This window comes from Odocoileus virginianus, chromosome 6, assembly GCF_023699985.2.
Source record: "Odocoileus virginianus isolate 20LAN1187 ecotype Illinois chromosome 6, Ovbor_1.2, whole genome shotgun sequence".
Lineage (NCBI taxonomy): Eukaryota > Metazoa > Chordata > Mammalia > Artiodactyla > Cervidae > Odocoileus > Odocoileus virginianus.
The window spans coordinates 63836946-63852657 of NC_069679.1; the positions used below are offsets into that span (position 1 = coordinate 63836946).

General features: G+C 40.6%; 1 protein-coding gene across 1 annotated transcript in view; it reads right to left on the reverse strand.

Annotated features, from left to right (window-relative positions):
* ESR2 (estrogen receptor 2) overlaps positions 1-15712 on the reverse strand; it is a 59124-nt gene that overhangs the window by 15846 nt on the left and 27566 nt on the right. The window contains exons 5-7 of the mRNA XM_020914295.2: positions 14101-14400; positions 11224-11362; positions 4568-4701 (exon numbers count right to left, since the gene is read on the reverse strand). Coding sequence (XP_020769954.2) covers positions 4568-4701; positions 11224-11362; positions 14101-14400 — 573 coding nt within the window. The remainder of the gene's footprint in view (positions 1-4567; positions 4702-11223; positions 11363-14100; positions 14401-15712) is intronic.

Here is a 15712-nt window from a genome sequence, read left to right on the forward strand (position 1 = left end):
GTTATCATAATAAGCATGAAACTGACGTTCAGCTGAAGACCTGAAGGGAACCCCCTGCAGATCTCAAAAGCCTCTCTGGCCAGCTCTTTCCTCCCCAGTACTGTCCCCTGAAGATCCTAGCTGCCTTAGCCTCCCCAAACTCACAACTCGGTCCCCTCAGTTCAGGAAGACCCCTGGTGTCCACTTGGGTTACTTCTCCCTGTGTTACAACCTGGAAACTGGCTCTAGGCAGTAAACTGGTCGATCAAAGGACTCATTTTGTGTCTCTTCTCTTGGGAATCACTGTCCTTTGTGGCCTGTGTCTGTTTTATATATTCTGTAGGGTTTCTTAAATTTAAGGTGTCTAAGTGGATTCTGTCCCTGTATTTGTTTTCAAGTTAATGTTATAAATAATCAAAAGGAAAAATAGCCTGTAACTTGAAATGCTTAAAATCTAGCAGAGAAAAGACCTCTCCTAACAGTGGAAATTTTCCAATAGAATGAGAACCCCATTTTCTGAACAGTAATGCTGAACAGAATAAATTCACTTTTGGGACTTCCCTGATGATCCAGAGGTTAGACTCTGTGCTTCCCCTGCAGGGGACACAGGTTTGATCCCTGGTCAGGGAACAAAGATCCCACATGCCATGTGGCACAACTAAAAAAAAAAAAAAAATATATATATATATATATATATATATATATTCACTTTGACAACTGTTTTGACCACCAGGCCAAAAAAACTTTTTAAAAGAAGATTTCTTAAAATTGGGTTTACTGTAAACAAATTCTACCCATTTACCACCATGAGTGATAATTACATCACATGCCTGCCTTACCCTCTGTAATTCCCTCCATATGGCAGCTCCATGAGATGCTGCAGGAGGAACACCGCAGCCTTAATCTTTCCCTGCACAGATGATGCTTCTAGCTTCCTAACAACACAATATGATGTCTCAGAGGCTAAATTGTCTGTAAGGAGCCTCGCCAAACAGAAGCCTTTACACATCAAAGTGTTCTAACAAGAAGCAACTGCTTTCCAAGGAGCACTCTGCTACACAGACAAGAGTCCTAAGTTATTTCTGCAAGCGAGAGAAATCCCATAATTTGGCATTTGATGATCCTCTTGTGCCAAGGTACAAATGAACTTTCCAGGGAAATCTTCCCTTTAACAGAGACAAACAGCAGCAAACATTTGAGATAATGTAGGTAGGTAGACTCAAAGACAAGATCTGAAAAAGCTGATTTCCTTCCGCAAGCAGTTTCAAATGTCCCACTTGGTCATTACCTATATGCATATCAACTTAATCGCTGATGTAAGCTGTGTCCTCAATGTCGAGAAGGTGATAAAAGCCCCAGAACACTTAGCAGTCTTCTTGACTTCCCCTACAATTTTCACTTGTCCAGTGATTTACTATTTCTACTCACAAATGTTTGTTTTCTAGATATGGTGTAGAGAGTGCATTGGGTGCAGGGGAAATGTCTTGTCTTATAAGTAAGGCCAGATTGAGACCCAACAAAGGAAGTACCCAAAGTTGCCTTCAGGGTCTCTGAGCTTCACATGACCTTCAAATTTCTTCTTCATTCCCCCTCTCCCCTCCTTCAAGACCTAACTTCCTCCCCTCACCCTGTCCCTATACCAGGATCCAGTTATCTCCCAGACAATACTTCCTGCTCATTACCTGAGTTACTCAAAGTATGACCTGTTACCAGTACACACAGAGAGAAGTAAAAATTGAGGGTAAGCATTTGGAAACTCTTATAGCAACTGACAGAGTAACTTTAAATTAGCTGAATGTAACAATAAAATACTAGGGCTTAGTACTTTTCAAAAATTTTTTTATTTTATGAAAGTAACTATCCATAGAGACTGCCTGGTAGCTCAGCTGCAGGGAATTTGTCTGCAATGCAGGAGACCCCAGTTTGATACCTAGGTCAGGAAGATGCCCTGGAGAAGGGATAGGCTACCCCCTCCAGTATTCATGGGCTTCCCTGGTGGCTCAGATGGTAAAGAATCCGCTTGCAATGCAGGAGGCCTGGGTTCTAAGCCTGGGTTGGGAAGATCCCCTGGAGGAGGGCATGGCAACCCATTCCAATATTCTTTCCTGGAGAATCCGCATGGACAGAAGAGCCTGGCGAGCTACAGTCCACAGGGTCACAAAGAGTCGGACACAACTGAGCAACTAAGCATGGCACAACTACCCATATAGAAGGATTTTTGTATCTTAAGAACCAATACTGTCAAAATGATCCAAGGCAATCCCTATCAAATTACCAATGACATTTTTCACAGAACTGGAACAAAAAAATTCTAAAATTTATACAGAAACACAAAACACCCTGAATAACCAGAGAAATCCTGAGAAAGCAAAACAAAGCTAGAGGAATCAGACGCCTTGACCTCAAACTATACTACAAAGCCACAGTAATCAAATAGTATGGTATTGACACAAAAACAGAAATGTAGATCAATGAAACAAGATAGAAAGCCCAGAAATAAACTCAGGGACTTATGGTCAATTACTCTATGACAAAGGAGGCAAGAAAATACAATGGAGAAAAGATAGTATCTTCAATAACTGGACAGCTACATGTAAAAAAATGAAATTAGGACACTTTCTAACACCATACACAAAAATAAATTTGAAATGGATCAAAGACCTAAATGCAAGGCTGGACACTATAAAACTCTTAGAGGAAAACATAAGCAGAACACATGCATTCATGCTAAGTCATGTCTGACTCTTTGTGACCTATGGATTGCAGCCCACCAGGCTCCTCTGTTCATGGGACTCTCCAGGCAAGAATACTGATGTGGATTGGCATGCCTTTCTCCAGGGGATCTTCCCGACACAGGGATCAAACCTGCATCTCTTATGTCTCCTGAATTGCAGGCAGGTTCTTTACCACTAGCGCCACCTGGGAAGCCCTAAGCAGAACACTCTGACATAAATCCCAGCAATATCTTTTTTGACTCACCTCCTAGAGTAATGAAAGTAAAAGCAAAAATAAATTAAATTTGTTTATTTAAATTTAATTTGGGTTTAATTAAACCTAAAAGCTTCTGCACATCAAAGGAAACCATAAACAAAAAGACAACCCACAGATTGGGAGAAAATATTTGTAAATGAAGCAGCCAACAAGGGATTAATCTCCAAGATATACAAGCAGCTCATGAAGCTCAATATCAAAGAAAAACAAATAGCCCAACTGAAAAATGAACAGAAGATATAAACAGATATTTCTCCAAAGAAGACATACAGATGGCCAGAAAGTACATGAAAAGATGCTCAACACCACAAATTATTGGAGAAATCCAAATCAAAACTACAATGAAGTATCACCTCACACTAGTCAGAAAGGCCATCATCAAAAAGTCTACAAGTAATAAATGCTGGAGATAGTGTGGAGAAAAGGAAACTCTCCTACACTGTTGCTGCAAATATAAATTGGTATAGCATCTGTACTGGAGAACAGTACAGAGGTTCATTAAAAAATAAAAATAGAACTACCATATGATCCTGTAATTCCACTCCTGGGCATATATCTGGAGAAAACCATAATTCAAACAGACACATGCAACCCCATTGTTCATTGCAGCACTATTTACAGTAGTCAAGACATGGAAACAACCTACATGTCCACCTACAGATGACTGGATGAAGAAGAAGTGGTCCATATATACAACAGAATATTACTCAGCCATTAAAAAGAATGAAATAACACCATTTACAACAACATGGATGGACCTACAGATTATCATACTAAGTAAGCTAGAGAAAGACAAATATTATATTGCTTATATGTGAAATCTTAAAAAATGATACAAATGAACTTATTAATTCAAAACAGAAATAGAGTCACAGATGTAGAAAACAAACTTATGGGGGGAGGGGGATAAATTGAGAGATTGGAATTGACATACACACAATGTGATCATCTCTCAATTACACAAATTCAAATCATTTATGTTGTATGTGTTAAATAATACCATGTTATGTCAATTGTGTGGGTGCTCAGTCACTAAGTTCTGTCTGACTCTTTGTGACCCCAGGGACTGCAGCCCACCAGGCTCCTCTGTCCAAGGAATTTCCGAGGCAAGAATACTGAAGCATCTTAAAAAAAAAAATATTGGAGTTGCCATTTCCTACTCCAGGGGATCTTCTTGACCCATGGATCAAACCTGAGTCTCCTGCATCTCCCGCATTGGCAGGCAGATTCTTTGCCACTGAGTCACCTGGGAAGTCCAATATGTCAGTTACACCACAATAAAATAAATTAGAATGTCAAAAAAACACAAAACGATGCAAGGTAAATGTTTTAAAGTCCATTTTTTTCCTTTTCCAGTGGAGTGGCTTGAGCCACTTTTTAAATTACCACCAGTAATTCACCTAATGAATAATTTATATTCAAATTACCAAAAGTTAAGTACAGTTTAAATCCCTATAAATGAAACAGAGAAGTCAGAAAGAAAGCCATTTTCCCCTTTTTAAATAAAATAAGAAATTCTGTACTCCTCAACACCATGCCGACTCTAGAAACAGCATCTCTCCCCCATAAAACATGGCCCAGCTGTGTGGTTACTTACTGGAGTTAAGGAGGATCATGGCCTTGACACAGAGATATTCTTTGTGTTGGAGTTTTAACTCACGAAACCTTGAAGTTGTTGCCAGAAGCATGTCAAAGATTTCCAGAATTCCTTCAACACATTTCCCTTCATCCCTACAAAAGTCCATTTGGAAATGTAAGAAACATATAGCTTCAGGTAACCATCAAAAGTAAGGAGCATTTTCTTTTTAATCTCAAATTTCATCTGTTACACCCTTTAACTATAACAAGGTAGTAATGAGAGCACACCCAGAAATATGAAATTACCAGAATAATTTTTATATAAGGAAGACAGGGCATTTCCTGTAAGTCCCTGAACCAAATATTTGAATAAATACTATTTAGGCAATAGTGTGCACTGGAAGTACATTTTCCTTCTACCTGTTTACCAAATGTTTTCTTAAAGGAATACCATTTCTGTTTATTATTTTTGATCTAAACTATTTCAGCCAACCCTCAAAATATGACATATTTTACTAAAAAGAGACAGTTCATGTTCTCATCAGAAGACTCTAAAGTATTAATGAGAAAAGACTGAATATTACAGAAGCAAATATTCCAAAAAGAAATAACACTTTATATCTAGAGCTTAACTCTCACATCCTGGTAGTCAGTTAGAAACTGGTGGGGCAATGAACAGACATTTAAATGTAGTTTGAAAAAAAAGCTACTATGACACACAAAGAAATCAAAATTATAGAAGATAGATCAGAATCAGGAAAGGAAGGTAGAAATGGAGACGTGGTAATTTTGACTTGCCAAAGATTATTTTTAAGCAAAAGCTTTAGACAAACATTGGACCATATAATCAAAATTCTTTTGAGTACTCCTTATGGAAATGAATTGTATAAGCGTACTTTTGAAGTAAATTACTTCAACTGCATCAAGAAAATACCAGCTTCAATTCACTCCAGCCAGACACATATTATTCCACCTCACTGCCCCCCCCCCCCAAACCGTGCATTATCATCAGTCATAGAGCTATTGTAAGTCCTTGACAAGCAAACAGTTATGATGATTTTGTCATGAAAGTTTCATTTGCTTCTAAAAGCCTGCATGCAGTACACAGCAAAGGACAGCTGTGGTAAAAGTGAAATCATGAAAATTTCATTTTCAATCTCTGGAGCAGCCCCTGAAGGGGACCTGAGATCTTCAAAGAACTGGCTAGTCCCTCCTCCTTCCTCCAGTCCCAACCCAGGACATTTCCGGTGATGGTGGTGTTTGGGAAAAGGGCCTCTGGAGAGTCCAGTGCACTGACACCAGTGGGTACCACCAGTCCTGGTAAAATCTTTCCTATTTGGTGCTACGATGGTCGCTCACCAGTATCCTGCAGGCCACAGCATTCACATTCCTGCAAACTCACTGTACAAAGTTACAAGTATGCAAACTGCACACTTTGGCAAACAAGCATGGTATCTTCAACAACCAGTCTAGAATTTCTGAAAGTGTGCAGTTTAAATGATAAAGTATCATGCCCCTTAGAAATCACTTCTAAGGGAAAGGCCACTTTGGAGAATCAGAGCCAAAGGTGCCAAAACCTATAGGAAACCCCAGCCCTCCACATGCCACCCACCCACCTGCCCTGCTCTGGCCTTTCCCAGGCAGCTTTCTGCAACTGTCCAGTAAGGACATGCATGCCCTGAACACAGCAGAGACACAAGGAATACTTAGTCACTGAATGCCCCTCAAGCCAATCACCAAATCACTCTGCCTAGGATAATGAGTTATTGGGAATTGTAATTGATGAGTTTAAGGACATTTGATACTGAGAAAAGTTAGTTTTAAAATATCTCTGGGGCCAAAAACAAAAAGTCCAACAAGTCCTGCACTGACAGTTTAGTAGTTTGGCTCTTTACTCTTTTGTGAGACTCAGAGAAGTCATGCGCACACATGCGCACACACGCATACATCCACTTCCCCAAGTAGTATAAGAGGACTCCTTTGAAATTAATCCTATTTCGCAGACGCTGTCACCTAAGCCTAAGAACACATCCCTAAATACTGAAATTACCAGTTTCCTCATTAAAATACATACTATTTTAAGTGTAAATTCATATTTCAAAAATGGAGGGAGAACTTATATTACATGGTATCTTAAGCCCTGATGAATGCTGCAACTCACAAAAATCAGAACATATGTACCTCACGGAAAAAGAGAATTTCTAAACCCATTGTAAAGAACTAGGTCTGATTGTTTTCTCCAGCAAGTGTGATAGCCAACCATCTCATTTGGGGGGTGAGGGTTGGGCAAGGTTAGAATATTTTTATTCACTTCACATACTGTAGAAACCAAACAAATTTTTAAAAAAGAAATATGACAAACATAGAGGCAATAAGGTAAAATACTTTATAAAGTGACAGTCCCTCAGTCATGTCCGACTCTTTGCAGCCCCATGGACTATACAGTCCATGGAATTCTCCAGGCTAGAATGCTGGAGTGGGTAGCCTTTTCCTTCTCCAGCAGATCTTCCTGACCCAAGAATGGAACCGGGGTCTCCTGCATTGCAGGCAGATTCTTTACCAACTGCGCTATCAGGGAAGCCGTTACTTTATAAAGAACACCCTAATTAAAGTTCTGCTTTAAGATGAATTATATAGAACAGTGAGGAAATATCAACAAGACCTATTTCATTTATCCTGTAAGTAACTATGGATTGACACTAATTTATGAGTAAGATATTAGGGCAGGTTTAAAAGATTTGAATTCAACCAACTGGGTATATGAGTTGTCAATCTAGTAGGTATATGAGTTATATATTAAAATATTAAAATATCAAACAAAACTACTCATGGAAATTTACTTTTACATCCCATTTATACACAGTGAAAGTGAAAAAGTGAAAGTCACTCACTCGTGTCCCCATGGGGGTCACTTGCAGACCCCATGGAGTATATAGTCCATGGAATTCTCCAGGCCAGAATACTGGAGTGGGTAGCCGTTCCTTTCTCCAGGGGATCTTCCCAACCCAGGGATCGAACCCACCTGAGCCACCAGGGAAGAACAAGAATACTAGAGTGGGTAGCCTATCCCTTCTCCAGGGGGTCTTCCTGACCCATGAACTGAATCAGGGTCTCCTGCATTGCAGGCAGATTCCTTACCAGCTGAGCTACCAGGGAAGCCCATTTACCCATAAACCAGTGCTAAATAAAAATAATAGCAGTTAATTTCAAGCAGACTATTATTGATAACCACCTTTCACAAAAGGAAAATACTCCGTTTGATACCAAGGACATCTTGCAAGAGTAGGCTTCCCTTTGGGGATTCACTGGTTTGTACTGACAGCACACATGCGGCTAATGGACCACACTTGTCTACCTATGAGGGACAATGGGGCTGGGAGACACATGGGAAGGACTTTACTATTCAACTAAGGTGAAATGATCTGAGTGCAAGGGGAAATGAAAATTTAGAAGTGAAAATTCTGTGGGTCTCTTGAAGAAGATTCAGTATAAAAATATGTAACATGAATGAAAACTCAGCACATTTACACTTGTCAGTCCACAGAACTCCATAAACATCTACTTCCTCTGACTTTTTAATAACAGTTGACAGTTTTCTACTGATGTTAAGGACACATAATGTCTTAGCATATATGATTTTTCGAATAAGTAGAAGTTCAAATTCTCTGGTAGATCTTCATGTGAATTGGGATTCCAGTGATTACCTAAATAGCTACCTTGTTAGAAATAAGCTGAGATACCTGGATTTTCCTCTCATCTTCAGTAGGCTCAAGTTTTTTTGCTGCAGAAGCCTCAACAAGAATAAAGGGAAACAGAAATTACAGTCTCAGTCTCCACAAATAAATAGGCTAATTTAGTTGTATTCACTGCTTAATTGGTCATACTACTATATAAAGGAACTCTGACAGGACAATAGTGTGAAAAAGTTTTATTCACATTACAGAAAAGACTCCCATTAGAACTCCTTTATGGTAAATAATTTGACTTTTGGAATTGTCAAAATTTTTTCAACATGCTTGAATAAGCAACTCCTCCAGATATATACCCATTACACTAAAATATATTTATACTGTATATATAACAGATGCACTAAAAATCTGAGGCTTGAAATTCTAGGCTTTACAGAGTGCTCAAAACAAGTAGGGACTGCAACAAAAAATAACCACTAGTAGACAAAGAAAAATGCCTGTTCAATGTGAATGCATTTACAATTCCCAAGAATTCCTCTTCTACACTCAAATATACACAATGTCTATAATTCTTCTCTTCTAATGTGAGCCTAATTAAAATAAATATATAAGAAAAATTACTTCTTTTTCTTCTATTACTTAACCAGCAGGTAGGCCTAAAATTTATCTGGGATTTGTGTCAATTTACAGTAGCCTATGTACATATAGGAGTTGAACCCATACAAAGAGGCAAGTTTGTTGTACTAAAAACCAGGAATGAAACAGTCACTGAAAATAAACACTAAGTGTGGCAACACTTTAGAAATCAACACAAAAAAGCAAACGCAGTCCCAAAGTTTGCAAATGTATTAGTTCACCAAAGGATAGAACTTCTTCCTAACACTAACTTCTAGGGAATTATGTGTGTATATTCATATAAGTGTGTGTGTGTGTGTGTGTGCACCTTCATCTAAATTCCAAGTGGAACACATTGAATGCAGGAATGAATGACAGTGATGGTATGACTGGGTGCTTGGCCTTTCAGCCTGCCTTGCAACATGGTACCCTGAAATGACAGCTGGAGGAATAAGTTTCCTGAAATGGCCAGAGAGTAAAATAGAGTTGTTCTAAGATAAAAGAATAAAGCAGAAAGTTGCTTTGCCTTCGGCCTCCTCCTCTTTCCTCATCCAGCTCTCTATCCTGCTGAGAGGCATGTACTGTTGTTGGTAAGAGGGTGAACTTCACAGCCAGTCCCTGTGTCCAGCTCCATCACCATAGCTGCAGGCAATTTACCTAACCTCCCACTTCCATAGCTGAAGAAAAGGGATAAGAATGGTGCTCACCGAAGTAAGCCAGAAAGATAAAGACCATTACAGTATACTAACACATATATATGGAATTTAGAAAGATGGTAACGATAACCCTATATGCAAAACAGAAAAAGAGACTCAGATGTATAGAACAGACTTGTGGACTCTGGGAGAAGGCGAGGGTGGGATGTTTCAAGAGAACAGCAATGAAACATGTATATTATCTAGGGTGAAACAGATCACCAGCCCAGGTTGGGTGCATGAGACAAGTGCTCGGGCCTGGTGCACTGGGAAGACCCAGAGGGATCGGGTGGAGAGGGAGGTGGGAGGGGGGACCGGGATGGGGAATACATGTAAATCCATGGCTAATTCATGTCAATGTATGACAAAAACTACTGTAATGATGTAAAGTAATTAGCCTCCAACTAATAAAAATAAATTTAAAAAAAAAAATGGAAAAAAAAAAAGAAAATATAAACAAAAAAAAAAGAATGGTGCTCACCCAAAAAGGGCTACTGTGAAGATGTAATGACCTAAGACATTAGTGCTTAAGATGGTGCCTGGCACATACAGGCCAGTAAGTTAGCTATTTTGATTGCTACTGAAGGGTCTGGGCTTCCAGAACCTCCCTCTGGGCTTGCTCCTGCTAGAGCCACAGTCCATGCTCCAGCTCCTCCCAAAGGCCCTGCTCTCCACCAAAACACCTCCATCACTTAGAATAGTGCCCTTTGTCAATGCCATCATCCCCGACAACAGGAGGAATAGGTGCTAACACCCTGGCTATTACCTTCCATCTGAGTAAGGTGTGCATGGGGAGCTTCTGAGGATCTAAAGAGGTAGTGCCAAGAGCTGGGGGCAGATCCTTTCTATTCACAGCCGTAGGCATCCTTTCCCTCCAGGCTTAGGGTCCAATAGTGACTGAACACTCAACACTAGCACTGTTTCAATACAAGGAAGACAAGAATCAATTTCCATGGAGATTCTCAAACTGTTCAAATACAACACCAAGAAAGTGTTCTACTTTTCCTACTAAAAAGCTTCAGTGTTGCTGTACATTCCAGCTTTCCCTCCATGTACAGTTCACTAAGTCAATTAAAAAGTGGTTTCTTTTCCACGCCATCTTCAAAAGAAAACTAAATGCAAGAAACTATAGCATTAACACTATCATTCCCCAGTTTCCATCAACTTTCATCGGGTTTTAATAACCATTCCTTCCACTGCTTTGCCCAAAATGCTATATAGTATGTGTAGTTAGAGTGAGTTAAAGCATGTAAAAATAAACTTGGTAGATTTATAAGAATTTTACCACCTGCCCAGATAGCTGGAGATGTAAATGGCCCCTACTAGTGGAAAGAACAGCAGGACAGCTTAAAAATTAAAACCCAAAAATGGATTTTTTGTAATGTAGAAAAACCTAAGGCGACCTTCACTCAGTGCCACACACGGGCCCTTGTATGGTCTGGCCAGTGAATGCTGCTGCATCGCAAGTAAGAATGAGTCACACGACACTGAATCGTTGCACTGAAGCGTGCTCTGCTTCTCAGGTTCTTGACCCAGTGAAGGAGCTCACGACCTTCTCCCCCTCCTACCTGCCCTTTCAGGAGTGAGGTTTTCATTGCAGAACTCAGGACTCTGTTCCCACTTCACTTGGCACTTCACTCAAATTGGAGAAGAAATACAAGGAATTTGTGTCTCACCTGTCCAGAACGAGGTCTGGAGCAAAGATGAGCTTGCCAGGGTGGTCGATGGAGCGCCACATCAGCCCCACCATGAGCACCTCCAACCAGCAGCTCTCCAAGAGCCGCACTTGGTCGTACAGGCTGAGCTCCACGAAGCCTGGGGAAAGCAAGAGTCTGTGAGCATACCCGCCCTCCTCCTCAGCTCCCTGATTCCATAAAAAAAAAAAAAGAAGAGCAAGTTTTAAAAAGCTAAGAAAACACAAATCACCCAGAAGGCAGGGGAAATCAATATTTTAAAGATGTGGTTAATAGCTGACGAGGAAGAAAGTCCTAAATTCAGAGTAACTCACAATTTCTAGTCTCAAACCCCTTCTACAGAGAAATGTACATCATTCAGAATTTCCAAAGGACTATTAGCTGGGCTTATACAGCTCCCAGAAAGATGCTAGGGAAGAAGAGAAAGCTGGCACTGACCTTTGTTAGTTACATCCCAGTAATCCCTCTGCACTACTGAGAAAGATAGAGTTCAGACGCCAGCCAGAGGGGCAGCCTGTCTGGCCCAACCCATGATGGGGGCAGGAGGAGTAGGGGGACAGGATAGTGGGGGTGATGGGTGGGAGACTTGCAGAGAAAACAGGACCAGCTCCTGCAGAAAGTCAAAGTTCCAGCTGAAAGTTTCTCCAGTTGCTTACCATTTCCCATCTAGTATTAGAATCATTCTTCTGAGTAGGTGCACTTGTCTCTGGGCTGTTCTATGCTGAAGAACACACATAACAACAGAAACAGGTGCCTAAGGGAGAACTTCAGAAGCAGAGATCACTGGTGCTTCCTCCATAAGTCATAATAACAGGAGGAAGCCATATAAAATAAATACAGTCAACAAATAAATGACCTTGGAGTGCAAAGGACTTTGGTTAGTACCCCTGCTCAGCCTCATCCCAGCTAGTTACTTAATTTTCTTTTAAGTCTTTGTTTATCTTACAGGAAAAATGGGGGCAACAATGCCTACCTCTGAGGATTTCCTAGAGGTGAGATCTCTCATCATCCTCATTTCACAGATGAGGAAACTATGGCACAGAGAACACATGTGGTTCAACTCTTTGAACAATTATAACAGAAATCTGAACAAAGGAGAACTGAATGGAAAGATGGATAAATCCTTTCCAAAGCCACATCCTCCACACTCAGTTCACATTCCTGAGTGTACACATTCCAACCTCACCCACAGTTACAGACAATAAGTCTGCCCAAGGGAGATCAAGCTTTTTATACTTATAGATCTTCAACAAAACCAAAGCTAGGTGATAGACTAATTTTTTTTTTTTTTTTTTTGGTCTAGACAATGACTATGCTAGCTGAGAAAGTGGGAGAAAAAATCCCACAACTTCAGACTATGCCTAAGCTTTCAGAAAATTTTCCAAAACACCGGGCTTGAAGAGGGACTGATGCAGCTTAAGAGATCCATTTTGCTTTGGCACAAAGAAGCTACACAGCTCTCAGAAGTAATTAATCACCACTCTCCACGTGGGGTCTTGAAAACTAGGTTTGGCATACACGTAGAACAAAAGTTAGAGGAAACTGCACCAGTCTCTCCTCCTTTGGGAAAGAGCTTAGAAAACAAACAAACATCATTCTGGCAAAGGAGAAGATGCGAAACCATCAAAACTGAAGTGGAAAACCTGAAAATTCTCAGAAAGCTCAGAAGCCAACAAATGACCCCTATGGATCCTATTATCTAAGACCCTTAGACCCAGGTGCTCTTCCCCCAGCTCCCTCAATCTTTAAAATGTGCCTAATGCAGTTGCTGCCCTCGAGGCCATGGGAGTCATCCCTAGTGACTTAGAACTTGGAGACCTCATTTCTTAGACAAATGAAAAGAGGTACATGGAGAAGCCCTTCCAGAGGAAGCATGGGTGGTTGTCAATCTATGTTAGAATCCTTGATTCATTCCTTCATGGAAATGCCAGTTCAAATGACAGCTAGATGGTGACCATGCAGTACCTTGGGTGTATATGTTACTAACTGGTCTGGTAAAATGAACACACTATAGAATAAAAAAAATGCATGTTTTAAATGACAATTCAGGAATAACCAAACCCATTTTTAATTTTATCAAGTTAAAAAGCATTCCAGGTTTATTGATGATTCATGTTACTTTTATAGCTGATTTACTCTATCCATTTTGTTCATTTATATATGTACTACTGATTTTTTTCTTTATTGGAACAAAATTTTACTATTCCTACCTTTCACTTTCATACTGTGAAAGGTCATACTGTGCCCCACCCCACCCCCCACCTGACCACACCCCTCCTCCCAAGGTGATGGGTCCACAGCCAAGAAATGGGTTAAGGTGGAGCCCAGACTCCTTTCTTTTAGACCATGCTCCAGGTCCCAGGACCTTAAAATTCCCTGCCTAAATGGCCCCACACCCACATCCAGAGCATGGGTGGGTCTCTTCCCTGGGTCTATCTCCCCAGAACATATCTAGGCATGAGATATAGCCAAACCAGCCAATGTCTGTAGATGTGAACAGGCAGGATTCGGTGTGTGCGAGGTAGTGTGGGATCAATGGAGCAGGGGACAGGGGCGGACACGAAGAGAGACAGGAGGAGAAGGGGCCCACCACATACAACTCCTTCTGCACTGCCATGTCTGGTACAGAACGGAGGAATTCAGGAATTCTGAAATGAAACCTGGCCACCTGTGTTGAAGGCACAAGTGTCAAGATAAGAAGAAAGGATGTATTCCATTTAAAGCATATAAATCAAGCTGTCAAACCACTAAATACTCAAGACACAGCTTGCGGACCTCCATTCAGTATTCGTGCCCCATAAATGTGAGAAGCAGGCCTTTCTACACATCAATTTAAAGCGAAGACTCAGAAGGCCCTACCCGGAATCTTCTTGGCCCAGCTGATCATATGTACCAGTTCCTTGTCGGCCAGCTTGGTCAGGGACATCATCATGGAGGCCTCAGTGAAGGGCACGCTGGGGCGGCTCACGAGCACGTGGGGCGGCTCGGCCTCCAGGAGCGTGAGCACCAGCTGCTCTGGGCTCAGGGCACTCAGCAGCAGCTCCTTCACTCGGGTCATGGGTCCACCATTCCTCTTGGTTTTGCTCAGGCAGTGCAGCTGCTCATCAGAATTTCTCTGCCTTCGCACTATGCGGTACCCACACCTTTCTCTCCGGGAGCCTAAAAGAGAGCAGATAACACAGTGCTTTTCCAGTCTTCCCCAACGCAACATCTGGTTCCCCCAGTCACCAGGATGAAAACAGAAATCACTGTAAAACCCAAGTATATTCACGGAATCTGTCTTAGAACAGGAGTCTGACTTTTATTTCTGGTGCCTGTGAGGTATGTACTAAAGATTACTACATTTGTGACTGTATTAGCAAAATCAATAATGACTTTTCAGAGACAATAGCCCAAATGATCTTTAGGATTACATTTCAAGATCACCTATTCCATTTCTAAATCTAAATCCATCTTTATTTTAAAGAGTACTAACAGACTTCAGTTTCCAAATCATGAAATTAGGAATTTTATTCAAGCAGAAGATAGGGAAAAGTAGGAACTGACTATAAATAATACATTTTTATAATACATGCTTAAATATTTTTTGGCATGTGAGTATGTGTGTCTGTGTATTCTTTTTACATACTTACACAAATAAGTTTATTTCAAATAATGTTAACTGAAAAAATTTGAGATTAGATATATTTTTTCAATCTAGACATAATGCTCAAAATTCCCAAGTTAGGCTTCAACAGTATGTGAACTGAGAACTTCCAGATGTTCAAGCTAGATTTAGAAAAGGCAGAGGAACCAGAGATCAAATTGCCAACATCTGCTGTATCATAGAAAAAGCAACAGAATTCCAGAAAAACATCTACTTCTGATTCATTGATTATGCTAAAGACTTTGACTGTGTGGATCACAACAAGCTGTGGGAAGTTCTTCAAAAGATGGGAATACCAGATCACCTTACCGGTCTCCTGAGAAATCTGTATGCAGGTCAAGAAGCAATAGTTAGAGCTGGACATGGAACAATGGACTGGTTTCAAATTGGGAAAGGAGTACATCAAGGCTGTATATTGTCACCCTGCTTATTTAACTTATATGCAGAGTACATCATGCAAAATGCCAGGCTGAAGTACAAGCTGGAATCAAGATTGCTGGGAGAAATATCAATAACCTCAGATATGCAGAATACACTACCCTTATGGCAGAAAGCAAAAAGGAGCTAAAGAGCCTCTTAATGAAGGTGAAAGAGGAGAGTGAAAAAGTTGGCTTAAAGCTCAACATTCAAAAAACTAAGATCGTGGCATCTGGTCCCATCACTTCATGGCAAATAGATGAGGAAACAATGGAAACAGTGAGAGACTTTATTTTCTTGAGCTCCAAAATCACTGCAGATGGTGACTGCAGCCATGAAATTAAAAGACACTTGCTCCTTGGAAGAAAAGTTATGACCAACCTAGACAGCATATTAAAAAGCAGAGAC